The sequence below is a fragment of the Antechinus flavipes genome, chromosome 2 (assembly GCF_016432865.1).
Source record: "Antechinus flavipes isolate AdamAnt ecotype Samford, QLD, Australia chromosome 2, AdamAnt_v2, whole genome shotgun sequence".
In the NCBI taxonomy this organism is placed as follows: domain Eukaryota; kingdom Metazoa; phylum Chordata; class Mammalia; order Dasyuromorphia; family Dasyuridae; genus Antechinus; species Antechinus flavipes.
In genome coordinates this window covers 560,076,136-560,094,699 of record NC_067399.1, presented here as the reverse complement: position 1 = coordinate 560,094,699, position 18,564 = coordinate 560,076,136, and the positions used below count along the sequence as shown (strand labels likewise).

At 32.1% G+C, this 18,564-nt stretch overlaps 1 protein-coding gene across 2 annotated transcripts in view; it reads left to right on the top strand.

The window, feature by feature from the left end:
* The window catches only part of MCTP2 (multiple C2 and transmembrane domain containing 2), a 210,084-nt gene that overhangs the window by 176,712 nt on the left and 14,808 nt on the right, over nucleotides 1-18,564 (top strand). For both annotated transcript variants that reach the window (XM_051981036.1, XM_051981037.1), the window contains exon 19: nucleotides 15,926-16,035. In XM_051981036.1, coding sequence (XP_051836996.1) covers nucleotides 15,926-16,035 — 110 coding nt within the window. The remainder of the gene's footprint in view (nucleotides 1-15,925; nucleotides 16,036-18,564) is intronic.

Genomic DNA, 18,564 nt, shown 5'->3' with positions numbered 1-18,564 from the left:
ATAAAGTATAATAGCTGTTGCTTTGAAATGATATTTTTGTTCTGTTGGTTGGGTCATCAAATGTGTAACTCTGTCACTTGCCCAGCTGTTACTGGCACCATTTTCATCTGGATATCTAAGTATGTCTGCCCATTTTCCTCTCAAGGGAGATCCTCTTGAGCTGCTGCTTTATTGTCATTAGACTTTCAGACAAAACCTTATGGAATAAAATGAAGAAAGTGAAGTGCCAAATTAGGCATCATTTGCTTAATGTACTTCTCTTCTTCCTGGAAACATGTAGAGATTTGAAACTAGGATAGATAAAACCTAAGAGACCTGATGACTAAATCAGGGAGAAAAAAGAACAAAATAGAAGAGCAAGGGTTTGTGGTTTGGAATAAAAATAGGTGAAGTTCAGCACTGAAGAAAACAATGCCTGGAATTAGCTTTAAGTTGAAGACTATATCTGTGTTGAACTAAAAGCTCAATCAAGTCAAGAATGTTATTATTATCTAAACTTTCTATGTATATACATAGTAGGAACTGATTTTTTAAAAATTTTTATTATTTTATATTTTTATATTAACTATTATCTTACATTTGTTATATAAATTTTATCTATATCAGTTTACTTTTATTAAATTGAAGCCAATTTCATTGTATGATTAAGTTTCAAAATGAAAAGTAGTATTCTATTATTTAGAACTATCTTGAGTCCTGAATAGCCAGGACCATAGATAAGAGTTCATCAGGAACATCGCAGTGTCATAACCACAATAAGAAAAAATTTTAAAATACCTGAGAGAGAGTTAATCATCTTGTCAAGAAAATGACAAACAAGCAAATAAATGAAACGTGATCAATCTGTTAAACCTTGAATGTTAATAAATAGCATGAAAGACATACTGTTAAGAATAAATAAGTTGTAAGAAAAAATTTTATACCTCAATTTTCTCAATTAAAATACTATAAAAATCTATTTTCAAGCTTATAACCAGCTTTTCTGTGGTACACAGAAAATGAAGTGCTGAGAAGCTGTGTTTAACCCTTCTATTTGCAGTCAATAACTATCTCAGCTAGGATTTGAACCTAGGTCTCCTGACTCCAATATCTATGCTCTTTTCCCTATGATATAATAGCTCTCTAATAATTTTGTTTAAATATAATCTTTGGCATGGTCTTTGGTTGAAGACTAAGAGTCTCTTTTGATAGTAGCCATTAGCATCTTTAGAAAATGATTTAGCAAGCAGTGCCCTTAAAAATAAAAATTTAGATCCATTTTCTATGATATAATTTTATGGATCTAGAATAAATATTCTTGTATACTCTGCTCTCTTCTTTTCTCTCCTCCCTCCATTATTACTGATAGTTTAAAAAAAATCCTTCCATTCTACTAATATGTATTTCCCCACTTTCCTCATAATATTGACTTTGAATTGAATGGAAATTTGAAACTTAAACAATGAATGTGTTTATATGTGCATCTTTACACACATCATGATTTATGACCTCTCAATCCCCCAATCCTTTCATAGTAACTGCTAAGGCTAAGATTATTATAAAGTATACAGTTTGTGATGTGGTACACACACTTCTATTTGCCATCATTAATGTTCAGCTTTCTGGATTCTGTTATATGTTAGCTATAACAGATCCTGTTTCTGGGAATTGTAACCCATACTCTAAAAGATGAATTGTTTAAAATTGTAAATATATAGACACTTAGTTCAAAAACAGAAAAGCAAAAGAACTCTTTTCTACCTAAACTATCAACCTTGAAAATGAAAACCCTTAATTGTCAGTTCTTCTCCCTACTAAATTCTTGGCCTTCTTGGCAGTCTTCTCCATGGGTAAATACCAACAGAGATTCTGGCTGTCTTAGATGTACAGTCCAGACTATATAACTTGTTAATGTTGGGGCCTGCCATCCTTTTATCCTCTGGAATAGGAATGATTTTAAAATTACATCATAGAAACATCTTGTTCTTTTCATTACTTAAGGTACCTGAATGTAACATATTAGTAAGCAAAATTTGGCTTAGCATAGTTGGCTTCTTTCTTCATCAATTTTTAAGCTTTCAAAGTAGATAGTTTTCTGACTTTAAAAAAGGTGAATTTTAAAAACTAAATCTACAAAATTGGATGCCCATTCTCTCTTATAACTAATGGTACATATAAGAAATTGCTTGTTGTGAGTAGAATTCAGTAAGGACCCAGCAAAACAGATAATGGCAAGGTTCATCTGGTAGCAAAGAGATGACATTTTCTATTTGTGTTAGATTTAGCATGTGGAATCCTTCCGTATGGGCCTTATTTGTACGGATGGATTACAATGAAAATTGCATTAATTTTCTACACAGTAAAGGTCAGTAATTGAAACATGAACCAAGAGTTTATTGTGTAAAATGCTGTATCCCCATACTTAGGAAAGGTCACTCAAGACAATAATATCTTGTTTTCATTCCTGAAGGTATAAATAATTGCATTAGAGTTTCTCTCTTTTTCCAGCCCAACAATCACTTACATAGAAGATTTTCAGCATTTACCATTAACATCAGGAGGGAGGAATGATAAGGGCACAGAGAGAAAAATTAAGCTAAAAGAACTTTTTACTGCTGTTTGGGGTGGGGGTTGGATAGAGGGAAGCCAAAAGCATCTTGCCCACCTGGTGTTCTAAAAAATCTGACTACCAAAAACAACAGTAGCAGACTCTAGGACTTCTATCTTATTGAGAGGACTAAGCATTCCCATTACAGATTCTCCTGAAGCACCATTGCCTGCATAGAAACTATGACTGGAAGGAGGTATAGCTCTTTTGCTCTAAGAGATTAGAAGTGTATGTGATAAATGCTTGTTGATTCAGAAACATGTTGAAATGAAAACAACAAATAAATATTTTTTATCTCATCTTTTGAACAAATCAGGTCATTATCTTCATCAAGATTTAAGCAGCTTTGAAATCAGTGATTTTAGTGTTTAATTTGGGATTTTTTGCCAAATCTATTAATCCTTCTACCATTAATAAATGAATAGTGATTTTGGGGATAGATTCACATGATATGTGCTAGAAATCATCTTTTCTGAGAATTTAGGATTATGACAGTTTGGATCAGGTAGCTTAATTCTAGTATGACTGATCTTGCTGCATTTTTACAAAGTAGAGAGAAGATAGTCCATAGGATTGTTATAAGGGAAAACCAGTTCTTGGGAGAAGCTTTTTTTCTCTTGATAGTGAGAGGATGGTTGATAAATTTTTTTTTTTTATCCCTTCCTTAGAAAATGCTCAACTAAAAACTAATTTTTTATTAATAATGTACTTTTTGTGGCTAGCTGGAAGAGAGTATTACTTTATCTTAAATGGTGCTTGAAGATTGTGAAGTGTTAACTTTCTAAACTGGAATTAAAAGGAAAGAATTTGGTGATGATATTAATTTTGTATGATTACTTGTTTGTGCATATATGTATATGAGAGACATACAAAGTGTAAGAAAAAACTCATCTACATGACATTTTGTAGCAGCCTGATTATGAATAATTGTCAAAGTAATAAAGTAAATGGTCATTTTGATTTAATCCCTTTTAATTTGATTTAATATGATTTTGGCTATGAATTGATTTAATTGCTAACATTTTTACCATGCCATCATAGTTTCAAGACTTTAATAGTAAAATGGATCAGAGCCAATTCTTAATTATCAGTTTATTCATGTTGTGAATGAGAGGGGATTACTTTCTCCATTTCCTGTAGGCATTTCATTGAGACATCAGCTTCCTCAAATTTTCTTTTTTAAAAACACAACCTTTTTTCTCATAAATTTTCAAAGCAGAATTTTGGCTTTTATGACCAATAAAGATCATATTGGAAAATTTGTAGGATTTTTACAAGACATATTGAAATCTTCTTTGAAATCAAGCCAATTGCTTTACGAAATTTAGTTACTTTCTGGTTCAGGAATATTCCGAATGTTTAGTGGGTCCTTTATATTGTGTTCAGGTAGCCCAACTCACATTTGACACTTTTTCTGCTGAAGAGGAAACATGTAGTTCAGAGTACTGTAATTTGGCTTTTATATATAGAAGACTTTTAAATGAGTGTTATATCTTCCTGTCAACCAAGGATAATTCTCCATTCAAAATGTAATAAAGGAGATTCAGTGTGGCATTCACAGTAGAAAGAACTCTACTCTTTGGGAGTGCTGTCTTGGATTTTAGTACCAATTCTGCCACTTAACTAGGCCCATTTTCCTAATCTGTAAAATTCAGGCTTTGGACTTGAAGCTCTCTAACATTCCTTCCCACTCCGAGACTGAATAGTCTTATGAATAGTTTGATTTTTGAGTTGCCTTTTCCTTTATGTTTCCTTTATGTATTTTTAACACATAAAGAATGGCAGCTGTTATTTTTATCTATTATCTATTCTCTATTAATTTAGCTATGACAGTATATAAATTTTTTTAATGAATTATTATTACTCTTATGTGATATGGACACCAAAGTCTAATTTCCCTAATGTGACATTTTGTTATGCAAAATTTAAAGTAGAAAATTTTGAAGTAGTAAGCTTTAAAGTCCTCAATTGAAAAGCAGTGTTTTAAATTCAATAAGCATAATTTAGACACATTTAATAAAATAGGGTTTTTAGGAATATATAGTGCAGTTAGTGATTTGTTATTGTATATTACATAACAAAAATGAAGGGCCACAAACACCTTGAAATCTCAGACTCTAAGATTCTCTTTCAAAACAGAAACTCCCTTTTACACTGATTATGAAAAAATTCTATGGAAACATTAACCCTGTTTAACTTGTAATGACAATGACATTCCATGTTATCTGCCTCATATAAGTTTTTGATGAAAGTTTAAATTTGTCCGATAGCTAACAAAAGTTCTAAAGAAGATTTTTCTAAACTGTCCCAGGTTTTTCATTCATGAATTATCATTATTTTTCCATTTTTTGTTCTTCATTACTTTTACTGCTTGAGCCCTCTGGCTTGATACCAGATGAGTTTCCTGTTGCGTGCCAAAAAATGTGTTGATGAATACCAATTGTGTGAAAGTTACATGTGCAGTGTGTGAGTGCTTTATGTAATGTACAGGAAATTAGAACAGCATAAAACCACTTAGAACTGATATTGATTCAAAGCCGAAATTCTCAGTTGTATTCATTTCCCTAGCATTGAGTGTAATAGATACAACTTGAGTAGGAAGTATTCTATTATAATTTAAAATATCTTTGTCACCTCCATTTTAATAACATACAAAGTGTGTTTTTTTTTTTTTTTTAAGTGCAAGCTTTCTCACAGGAAGGGAGTCAAAAAGGCAATTCCTGGTACATTTAGATAGAAATCCTCAAATCAATTTCTATTGTTTATAAAGAAAAATCAGGTCATACTCTTGGTTACTTTATTTTTTTAATGCTGAACAATCACTTTAAAATCTCTCTCTGAATTTTATAATTCTTCAGATTATCAATATTCAGTGATATTAGGCTTCAAGAAATAGGTTACTTTTTTCAGCAAAATGGTATTTTTTTAGTCTGATTTATACTTAGAATAACATGTTCAACAAAGAACTTGAAGATGGGGATTTTGAATCTATTTTTGACAAAGTTGATGTGTGCTATTTTGACAAACTACCTAATTTTTAAACGTGTAAAATATATTTTTCCCTGCCAGAGTTAATCTTCAGCAATGTGTCCCTGTTTTTGTTCAGGCAATTAATGGAGAAATGAAGGTTTTTTTTCTTAAATCAGACCATGCAGGAAAGATTTAAAGTAACATACTGATTGTATAATTAATTCTCAGTTGTAAATTCATTTTGATGGTGTTAATTCTCTCCCAGAGGCTCAAGACTAGTTTATTTCACCTACAGTGCTGTAATCATCTGAGAAATTAGGAAGAGAAAAGGCCTTGAAGAAAGATTGGACTCTTTATTAAAAAAAAAAAAAAGTCAGTTGTGGCAATTGGGGTTTGGGATTGGTGTAAAAAAAGTTATTATTCAGAAAAAGGTAGAATATTCATTATTACATAAATATTTCAGAACATATGTTTTAAAACTTTGAAATCTCAACCTATTTTTATGAATCATATAGTTATTGTCTTAGTCACCAAAGCAGTAAGTGATGATAAAATTTCTTGGAAAAAACTTGTTTTTAGTTTATATTTTCCCAAGGACTGGTGGAAAAAGAAACTGGTATTTTAATGAAAGGAGTTAAGTGTTTGTCACATATAAAAGTTTATCAAATTTCCTTTTTCATAGGATCCCAATTTTTCTTGACAATCCATGATGAAGTAGATAGGAAATGATTAAACATCATTTCTATTACTCGAATTTCCACCCTTTTATTTCTCCTGACATATGATTTAAGTTAGATCACTTGGTACGTCCCTAACCCATATAACTTTGTAATACTTCTAAGCTATGTAAATATTAATACATATTATTGCTTTATTTTATAGACTTGTACATGCTGTTATTTTAAAGCTCCTGAAAAGAAATAGTGACGTTTCTTCTGTTTTTTTCTAAAATACTGGAATTTCACATAATTAAATATTCCTTAATTCAAATTATCTAGTTTATCCACTTGTTCATATCATTGTATTTCCCTCTTTTCTTGCATATACTATATTACATATTGAAAATATCAACTATACTTTTTGGTGCTAAGTATAAAAAAGTAAGCATCTGTGATTGCTATTATGTCTTTCTGAATGAATCAGTGTTACTTTTCTTGGAGGCTTAGGAGCTGCAGCAGATGTAATGTTGTCTTTGCTAAACTGTGTTATCACCACATTTCGTAGTTCAATTTGAAATGTGTAAATAAAGCCAGCATGATATAGATAGAACTGCCAGATGATCTTTCTTACAGCTCAGGGCAGCATGAGTAGGCTTGTCCTGGAAGATCATTTTTCTAAAAAATTATGTTATCTCCAGTTTTCTGTAAGTTAGATAAGAGTATTTTCTCTGGAGCAAGTGAGTCTCTACTCTGTTGGTAGCTAATACTAATATCTTATTCAGTATTTAAATCATAAAATTGTAGATTCCTATATAATTTTTGCCTTTACTTAGTTTTTCCCTTCCCAAGCCAGACCTATCCATATCACTAGCATATTTTTTGCACAAATAAGTAAAAATACAAATACATATCTGTAGCTAAATTTTTTCATAGTTCACCCAAAATTGCAAAGGATCCAAGAATCCTAGAAACAGAGTTAAAATTCACAGAGAGGTGGTCAAGACCAATCTCTCCAGAGAAGGAGACCAAGGCCCAGAGAGATTGAGTAACTTATCTGGTGCTATATATCTGGGTAAATGAGGTAGGATTTAAAGTGAAGTCTTGCTGAATTCAAAGTCAAATGTTTGTGCCACTTTACCATGCTACCTCTCAAATCCATATACATGTGACAAAATGCACAAGATTATGCAGTTTGTTGAAAATGAGATAAGATAGAGAGGTTGTAATGCAAAAAAGGTGGAATCAATCGATGAATTGAATGCCTAAATTGTGTTAAAGAACTGAGTTAGCCTTTGGAAAATAAAATTATAAAATGTGGGAAATAAAATTCCCCACAAAAAGGTTGTAATTCCTTTGAAGTGTATGTGTGGGATGATAATCTACATGGAACAATTAGAGAACAGTTAAAGAACATGATGATATATAGCTAGCATAAAATAACATAGTTAAGTGAAATAGAGAATAGAACATATATATTTATATCTTTTGTATTATAATTACTTGATTTAAATGTCTACTAGACTGTAAGTTTCATGAAGGCGGAGGCTGCATCTTATTTGTATCTTCATCTTATTTATGTATACTCTGGCCTTCGTATAAAGCTCTGCCCAGGAGACACTTAATAAATGTTTGTTCCATGAATGATGTACTATTTGTACAATCAATCAGCATTTAGACTTTGACACAGTAAGCAAAAAGATGTTAAAAAATGAAGAGAGCAATGTAGCTTGGGGTTACTAGTCAAGCTTTACAAAAAGACATGAGATAGTTTGTTCCTCCAAGGACAAGTAGGTTGTAGAAACACTTCTATAAGTTGTTATTAATCCTCTTTGAAACAAACAAACAGCAAAACTCTTCATGACCTCGTATATTAAGACAACTATAGGGAGAGAAAGGAAGTCTATTTTCTCTAATTGGAATTATATGTGATAATTATAAAACATTGAATACCACAAAAAAAAAAAACAAAAAAAAACATGTTTTTTCCATATAGGAGTTAGTTCTGAGGTAATGCTAGAAGTGTTTGCAAAAGCTTTTTGCCATGTAATATCTAATTAAATAAATATTTCTTAAATATTTAATATATACTATGCACTTCGGAATTCTGAAGTTCCCAGCCAGGGTTGCGAAGTAGCAGAAAGAGATAAATTAGGACAAAGTTTATGGAGAAAAAATGTACTTTTGTTTTAGATGTGTTACTTTTCTCAGGTACTCCACAGTGTGGGTCTGGGTTCTAACTGGAGATACTCAAAACACAAGTGGAATTATGAATCTAGAGCTCTAGGGATACATTAGAAGTAGAATTTTATTTGAGACATATATGTGCATTTGGGACATATATGTACATTTAATATGTGCTTTAGGCACTAAAGATAGAAATTCATGTACACAAAAAACTCTGACTTGTACCTGAGTGGAATAGGTTCAAAGGAAAATGTTCTGGTAAAATACTAAAATAATATGGTAAAAATATTTGAGACTGTAGGACTCACTTTTATATGGGAAGTCAGAAAAGTTTTGTGGACATGGAAAACATATAGATTTGTTTTGTTTTAAAATAGATTTACTTGGATGCCCATCAATTGGAGAATGGCTGGGTAAATTGTGGTATATGAATGTTATGGAATATTATTGTTCTGTAAGAAATGACCAGCAGGATGAATACAGAGAGGACTGGCGAGACTTATATGAACTGATGCTAAGTGAAATGAGCAGAACCAGGAGATCATTATACACTTCGACAACGATATTGTATGAGGACATATTTTGATGGAAGTGGATTTCTTTGACAAAGAGACCTGAGTTTCAATTGATAAATGACAGACAAAAGCAGCTACACCCAAAGAAAGAACACTGGGAAACGAATGTAAACTATCTGCATTTTTGTTTTTCTTCCCGGGTTATTTATACCTTCTGAATCCAATTCTCCCTATGCAACAAGAGAACTGTTCGGTTCTGCAAACATATATTGTATCTAGGATATACTGCAACATATCCAACATATAAAGGACTGCTTGCCATCTAGGGGCGGGGGTGGAGGGAGGGAGGGGAAAAAAAATTGGAACAGAAACGAGTGTCACTATAAAGTAATTATTAAATAAAAAATAAAAAAAAAGAGAATTAAAAAAAAAAGAGATAATGCTGTAAAAAAAAATAGATTTACTTGTTAAAAGGATTGTATTTTTGGTTTTTTTTCCTTTTTTCCCCCCTAACGAGCAGAGGTTGGGAATTTGGAAGATAAAAAACTTAGCAATACTGTTTCCAGAAAAAAAAAAAAAGAAAAGAAAAGATAGTCAGTGAAGCATTAAAAAAAAAAAAGGAACAGAAGAAAGTAGAAGGAAATTCAGAAGAAAACACAGAGAAGGACAACAGTTGAAAGTAGTATGATGAATTATTATTATTTTTTAAATTTAATTTTATTTAATAATAACTTTACATTGACAGAATCCATGCCAGGGTAATTTTTTACAACATTATCCCTTGTACTCGCTTATGTTTCGATTTTTTCCCCTCCCTCCCTCCACCCCCTCCCCAAGATGGCAAGTGGTCCTATATATGTTAGATATGTTGCAGTATATCCTAGATACAATATATGTTTGCAGAACTGAACAGTTCTCTTGTTGCACAGGGAGAATTGGATTCAGAAGGTAAAAATAACTCTGGAAGAAAATAAAAAATGCAGATAGTTCACATTCGTTTCCCAGTGTTCTTTCTTTGGGTGTAGCTATTTCTGTCCATCATTTATCCATTGAAACTCAGTTAGGTCTCTTTGTCAAAGAAATCCACTTCCATCAGAATACATCCTCATACAATATCATTGTCGAAGTGTATAATAATCCTGGTTCTGCTCATTTCACTTAGCATCAGTTCATGTAGGTCTCTCCAAGCCTCTCTGTATTCATCCTGCTGGTCATTCCTTATAGAACAATAATATTCCGTAACATTCATATACCACAATTTACCCAGCCATTCTCCAATTGATGGGCATCCATTCATTTTCCAGTTTCTAGCCATTACAAACAGGGCTGCCACAAACATTTTGGCACATACAGGTCCCTTTCCCTTCTTTAGTATTTCTTTGGGATATAAGCCCAATAGAAACACTGCTGGATCAAAGGGTATGCACAGTTTGATAACTTTTTGGCCATAATTCCAGATTGCTCTCCAGAATGGTTGGATTCGTTCACAGCTCCACCAACAATGCATCAGTGTCCCAGTTTTCCCGCATCCCCTCCAACATTCATCATTATTTTTTCCTGTCATCTTAGCCAATCTGACAGGTGTTTAGTGGTATCTCAGAGTTGTCTTAATTTGCATTTCTCTGATCAATAATGATTTGGAACACTCTTTCATATGAGTGGTAATAGTTTAAATTTCATCCTCTGAAAATTGTCTGTTCATATCCTTTGACCATTTATCAATTGGAGAATGGCTTGATTTCTTATAAATTTGAGTCAGTTCTCTATATATTTTGGAAATGAGGCCTTTATCAGAACCTTTAACTGTGAAGATGTTTTCCCAGTTTGTTGCTTCCCTTCTAATCTTGTTTGCATTAGTTTTGTTTGTATATAGGCTTTTTAATTTGATGTAATCAAAATTTTCTATTTTGTGATTAATAATGGTCTCTAGTTCATCTTTGGTCACAAATTTCTTCCTCCTCCACAAGTCTGAGAGATAAACTATCCTATGTTCCTCTAATTTATTTATAATCTCGTTCTTTATGCCTAGGTCATGGACCCATTTTGATCTTTCTTGGTATATGGTGTTAAGTGTGGGTCCTTGCAGTAGTATGATGAATTAAAGGAAAATACAAATAAGCAGGACTTAATCTATAATTGTAAAAAAAATCCTATTTTTAAAAAATTGAAAGAAATATGTAGAATTTTCACATGCTTTTATTAAAGCAACTGCATAATAGAGATCTATGGTTTTAAATGTCTTCTGTTCTGTTTTGTAAATGGAATTTTGTAAGGAAGATCAGAGGGAATTGTTAAATTCAAAATAAAAGTTGCTGGATTAAAAAAAACTAAAGTGTGAATTTGAAAGGATAGACTGGGTACGAGAAATTCGGCAAGGAAACTTATAATAATATAGGCAAAAAAAAAAAAAAGAAAAGAACGTAATGTCTTTTGCAATGGGAAATAAGACAAAGTTGCATTTGCAAAAGACTTCAGAGGAAGAGTCAAGCTTAGCAGCTAATTGGACTATGAGTTAAGGAAAAGAAGAGTCAAAGAAAATTCTAAAGTTCTCAACTAGGGTTATTGAGTAGCAGAAAAAGATAAGTTAGGAGGAAGTTTAAGGGGGGAAAATGTATCCTTATTTTAGATGTCTTACTTTTCTCAGGTGTTCCATAGTATGGGTTTCGCATCTAACTGGAGATACCTAGGAGACAAGTGGAAATATGATTCTAGAGCTCTAGGCAAAGATTGGAAGCAGAGTTTTATTTGTAACATATATGTTTGGCATATTAATAGCCACTGATGAAGTTGCCTCAGGAAAATTTGTGGAGCTGATAGCTATTTTTTATTAATAACTAACATTTATTTAGTGTTTATTACATGTCAAGTACTGTGCTAACTATAATTTTCTCATTTGATACTTAAAAGAACAATGGGACATATGTGCTATTTCATTTTACCTTTAAAAAAAACTGAGTAAAATAGGGGTTAAGTGATTTGCTCAGGATCACACACAGCTTGTAAGTGTTACATGTCAGATTTGAAATCTTGTCTATCTGACTCCAGGCCCAAAATTCTATCCATGGTGTCACCTATCTGTCCCTCATTTCTCTTCTTAGAAGAAAATAGAGTTAAGAACAAAATCTTGAGTCACTCATGCTTAAGGTTATATGAAATTCTATTTTCTATTCCCTAATCTCTAATAATTATCCCAGCACTTTTCCAAATGGCTATAAAAATACTCTTAAGGAGATGTATTTGCTACCAATACAGACAAACCAGTTCCAACAATTAATTTTTTCATTCCAATTTGCATGTCAAACTATTTTTATTGGAGAATCTATAAAAAAGAGGATGCTGGGAGAATGATATTTTTATTATTATTATTATTTTACTCTGGGGAAAGTATACATGACAGTCTTGGTCATCTGTGCACAATGATAACATTACTAGACCAAATTCATATGGTGAAGTTTTTTTTTGTTTATTTATTAGTCTTATCTTTAATATAGAATTACTCAAAGGTCAAGCCAATTAGAAAATAAGATGACTTTTTAAGTGTAATTTCTTATTTTGGTTTGCTAACTCAATTTTCTTCTTGATAATAAGAACCAAACTGAATGTTTGGCTTCTGGTGGGGAGAGAAATGTCTCATTAAAAAGAAAAAAATTATGAAATTGAACTGGGTGGAAATTTTAGTTAGTGCTCAAGAAATCGTTTTGACCTAAACTGTAGACTGCTAGAAAGGAGAAACAACGTCTGCCCTTTGTATCAAATTCCCAAATGTTCTCAAATGTCCCTTTATACACATGAACCCTTATGTAGCAAACATAGATGGGTTTTCATGATTGTGTTCAGTTAATATATGATTTTGGATTGCTGAGCATGAATTAGGTCAGACAGACAGCATAACTAATTATCGAATACAAGATACTGAAAGACTTGGGAGTTTAGCAAAGAATTTAAAAAACAGATTGGAAAATACAAAATTGTCAGAGCCATTAGAGTAGTACAAAAGAGGAAATAATGAGCTTGACTTCTCATATACAGTATGGGGAAGTAATAGAAGCAAATAAAATTGGAATTATTGCAGTATTTCTGGGAACTGCTGCATGTTCTTACCCAGGGAAGCTGGAAGTGAAGCTTGTTCATCAGCCTCTGTCCCCTTCTTGAAACCTCTTCTTCACAGATACAAGTTATGAACTGGGACAAAGAAAAACAGTTTATATCTCATATATTAATAATATATTTCATAGCAAAGGGAAACTTCTCTTAAATTGTAAATATTCCTTTGGTAGAAGCTACATAGCAGTAATAGGCTTAAACTGAAATGAAGCTGAGAGACTGACTCCTCTATGAACTGAATAATACGAACTGATAATCTGAGTATCATCCTTGTCTCATAATTCAAACTTCAACTCAATAGTTTAATGTAATCCTACTCTGCCTTCCACATTTCAATATGGGAGAAAACTATTTCAGAGAGAATATCTTTTGGTACTATTCTGTGGACATTATGTCTGTGACTGTGATAATACATATATAAAATAGTTAGTTAAAAAAGCACTGAATATAAACCTGTTAGAATGTGTGTCCTTTGTGAGGCAGGAATACATTAGCCTGATATAATGGAAGAATATTGTATTTGCAGTTAGAGAAATCGGATTTAAATCCCAACTCCGTCATTTTTTATTTGATTGATTTTGAACAACTCACTTTACTTATGTGGCTCTGTTTCCTCATCCATAAAATGGAGGGTTGAATCAGATGACATTTAAGGTCACTTCCAGTTCTAAATCTAGGCCTATTTTATTTCCACTTATGTATAATGGTAGCTAATTTGGAACTTTTTGACATCACTTGGCTAATTTTAAAAGGTTAATAATAAACACTTACCATTTATAAGTACAGCAAACTTATTTAATGATTTAGCAACAAGTATTTTCTAAGTAAATAATAGTTATATCATTAACAAAATTCTATTCCGTTTGAAAAAGACATGGAAGATTAGTGAAATAGATATCATTTTGCTTAGATTCTATAAAGAAGAGATTAATTCTTAAGTTTCCTTATATGGATTATTCATTTTGTTATTCATAAAATCCTTGAATTAGAGGATGGCTTGGATATCATAAAATCTAATCACTATTACTATGAATTATCCATGATAATGTTTTAATCTCTTGTTGGTTTTCTACAACTCTCTACCATATTTGGGGGCACTGATTGATCTGGGAGTCTAAACTACTTTATATTAAACACAAAACTCAGAAGGCATTGAGGTACAAGGGAAAGAATACTGGCTTTAGAATCGGAATCCATGGATTCAAATGCTATCCTTAATACTTACTTGTTTGACCATAGTCATCCTTTATGAATTTCACTGCCTTTTTGTGCAAAATGAATTTGGACTAGATGACCTCTAAGATTCCTTTCAACTTTATTTATAATCCTATAACACATACAACATATATATTTTGGGATTTGAAACTATTTGAAATGCCTTAATTGGTAATTTTTTGAGATTCTCCTTACCTTCAAGCCAATGACATTGACTACCAATAAATGAATTAGCTATTGATTTTAAAAGATTATCTAGTAAACTATAATTTCTTATAAACCTCTTCTATGCACTTCTCTAATATTTGACCAAATTTGTTATACTGAAATAATCTTTTATTAATTAATCCTGCTGATTGACAGTAAAATTTACTGTAGAATGTAAAAAGAAAATAGATACATAGAAATGATATCAAAGTGAGACAGTTCTAATAAGTTACATAAGAAATATATATGTGTATATATTTTATATGCATATATATGTATAGGTATGTAATATACATATATATATATGTATGCACACACATATCCACAGGTAAGGGTATGATACCTTCTCTGAAGAGAGAGAAGTAGGAAAGAAAGGGAAAGAAAGAGTTCCCCAGCTGACCAATTCTAGGATTCCTTGTGGGTCAGCTCTATTTACAGATGTTGTTATTGTCATTCATTCTTGAAGAGGACCATGACATCAGGAAATTTATGCCATGACATGCAAAAGAGTTGTATTTAAGTTAGGGGAGGCTTTGCAAGATTACTTGCCTCACTTTCCCTTCCAGAGCCATCTAGGTTAAGGGGCCAGATATAAACCAGGACAACTGGAAATGGTCCTGGATGCACTGGGAGATCTTAGCCTTTCTCTTTTCTTTTCTTCTCTTCTCTTCTCTTCTCTTCTCTTCTCTTCTCTTCTCTTCTCTTCTCTTCTCTTCTCTTCTCTTCTCTTCTCTTCTCTTCTCTTCTTTTTCTTTTCCTTTTAATCACTGAACCCTCCTAAGATATATTGGGGTATACTGGCTAGATTTTTCCTAAGGACCACGTCTCAAATCTAAATCACTCTGACTCTCAATGATTGGCCAACACTAGACCAAGTCCAAGCCCTAATTAGTCATTGTTTGGGTCAGATTGATTCAGTGTGAATATAAATAGGAATCATTTCTGGTTTTGCCAGAAACTATTAGAGTCCTCACCTCCAAATTTATTAGTTTATTTTCATCTTTTTTAAACAAGTAAAAGAGGCCATTCTTTGCCCCAATTGCTACCTAGTTTTAATCATTGAATGGGTATGGCTTCAAACTGAAACCTGTTAAAGACTATAGATTAAAAAGGCCAAGGTCTCCCATTGCATCCAGGGCCATCTCCGGTTATCCTGACCTATACCTGGTCTCTGGACCCAAATGACTCTGGAGGAGAAAATGAGGTGGGTGACCTTGCACAGCCCTCTCTCACTTAAATAAAATTCACTTGCATGTCATGACATATATATGTCATGGTCTTGATGTTGGTTGTCCATGGGTTGTCTTCTAGAACAAAAGACAAACAACAATGTGTGTGTGTGTGTGTGTGTGTGTGTGTGTGTGTACGCTTTTACATATATTCTTGTATGTATATATGCATCTGTATCACTTAAGTATGATTAATCTTATGCTATTATAAGAATGAAATGGAAAATTATATAAAATATTTTTTTCCTTCTCTAGGAATCTGAGAAAAAAGGTTTCATTGAAAGAATCTACATGGTCCAAGACATTATTACTACTGTTCAAAATGTCTTGGAAGAAATGGCATCTTTTGGAGAACGAATTAAAAAGTAAGTGTTGTAAAATAGCCTGTTCAAATGATTAAGGCCCAAGACAGTGTGACACAAATATGATACAGAAAATATTCAGCTAAATGCAAGAAAAATTTTGTTTTTTAAGTCCTGTTTGACTTTGGGTAGTCCATGGCTACAACCCTCTCATTCTCTTAACTCACTTAGAATAACATAGGAAGCAAATTTACTTATTATACTGAGTGTTCTGAGGTAAAACACAGATGTCAAGCTTGTTTTGGAGGGAGTAAGAGACCTGAAAAATATATGCTTTGAAAAATTCTTCAACTAAATTGAAATGTTAATTGGGAAATGTTTAACAAAATAGATAAAATGCAGTATAATTGAGATAATAGTTTGTTTTTTTTTCAAATCAATATACAGTCTGTAGGGATTTGTTTCTATTTGAGTTTGATGTAGTTAGAAGAGTAAGTAGAAAAGTTATTTTGCTTCTAATTCTGTAGTTCTTGATTATTGTTAGTTTTTCTACTCTGAGCACCATGTTCAATCTAATCTTCACTTGAATTCCTGTTTATATTTCTTGGTGCTTAGCAAAGTATAGGGCATACCATAAGCACTAAATAAATGCTTGTTGACATGAACGAGCAAATGCAAAGTTATGGCAACCACATTGTTCTTCATGGCGTGTGAGTGCTAGGTGCTAAATAGTAACCATGGTTACTGGTTATGAATATATATGGATGTGGCATTTTCTTTAACAGCGGAGAACAGTGACCACAATATATATGCTACTTGAAGAAGCTACGTGGGAAATGAAAATATAAAATGTGTAAAAGAAGATTGTAGTTGTCATTTTGTTCCTTAGAGTACACAGAATTTGGTTTATGGTTGTTTATGATGATGATGATAAAATGGTTATTAATTCAGAAATCAAGGTAGCCTAAAGACACCATGATTTGGTGAATGGAGAACTAGCCTAGGAATCAAGAATATCTAGGTTTCAGTCTTACCTTGGGATAATCTTTTAACTTCCCAGTATCCCCCCTACTTTTTAAATCTACAGGTCCCCATAGCTGATGCCAATCTTCCTTGATAGAGGGAGTTTTCTCCTAAAAGTAAAGGTGATAGAATGGAAGACATGTTGAAATCGCAACCAAAGGTTGTGGGCCTAAATTCTCTGGCTCTAACTCTTACCAACCTTGTGACCAGGAAAAGTCTTAATGAAATTAAGTATCTTCATCTATAAAATAGAGATGATAATAGTTGCAGTTAGAAAATTACTTATAAACTCTAAAACATTACATTTAATTTTTAACTGTTACTGTTCTTCTTAACCTGTAACAAAACATTCAAATTATGAATATATTTCCTATTGATTTATAATTATCTTTTCCAGATATATATATATATATATATATATATATATATATATATATATATAGCCTAATTTTTTTATTACCATAATAAGTACCTTTTGGGATTTAAAGTAAATTTTATTTTTGTTTGTCCCTACTAAATTATACACTATTCATCTGGTCATGACTTAAAGAGAAGGGAAGTTTTAAGAAAAGTAGAATTTCTACTCAAATGCATTATAAATTATCTTCTTTATCTTTTGTAAGAAACAAAGGCAATTCTGACTAATATATATTGGAATTAGCCTTAAAAATATTTAACTTCACTGAAGCACTAGTAAAACAATAAAGTGGTGATGGTATAAAAGGAACACCATCATGTAGGTGGCTAAGAGTCTCTAACTGCTTTAAAAGCTTCCTTGAACAAATATGTCCATTGAATGATTAAAGAAAACAAAGGAAAGACTCTTTTAAAGAGGAAGACAGAAGAATGATTTAACAAAAATTTACAAGGGCTTTGAGGTTCTACCCTGCCTATGCAGCTGTGGTGGCAATGTCTGAGATATATATTCCAGTCCATGAACAGGGTACTGTTCTGACCAGCTGCAGTACAGGAAAGCTTCTAAAGCTCTGCTACTATAATTTGTTTGCTATTCATTTTGATAATAATGACCTTAAAGAGCCTTTGGGCATTAAAGTGGGATGTCATGTGTAACTCTGTTGGAATTCCATTGTAACTTGCTGTTCATGAAGCAGGAAAAGTTTCACTCAACTTTCCTACACTTGATGGATGAACTGATTTAGGCAAAATCTTTAGAGTATAAGAGTTTTTCATATATGTATATTTCTAATTTTATGTAATTTCAGGGATACTTTAGACCTCTCATGTCATTACATTATAGTTATGACAGTTGAATTTTCATTTCATCACAAGTATTTTAGTTGTATAGTATATCTCAATCAACAAATATTTACTAAACATCCAGCTAATAATGATAAATAGCATTTATATAACATCATCTTAAGATTTTCAGAATATTTAACATATTTTGTTTCATTTGATTCTCACAATAACTCTATGAAGTTATTTAACATGTATTGGACTACCTACTATCTGGGGAGGGGGTGGGAGTAAGGAGGGAAAAATTTGGACAGAAAGTTTTGCAAGGGTCAATGTTGAAAAATTTACCCATGCATATGTTTTATAAATAAA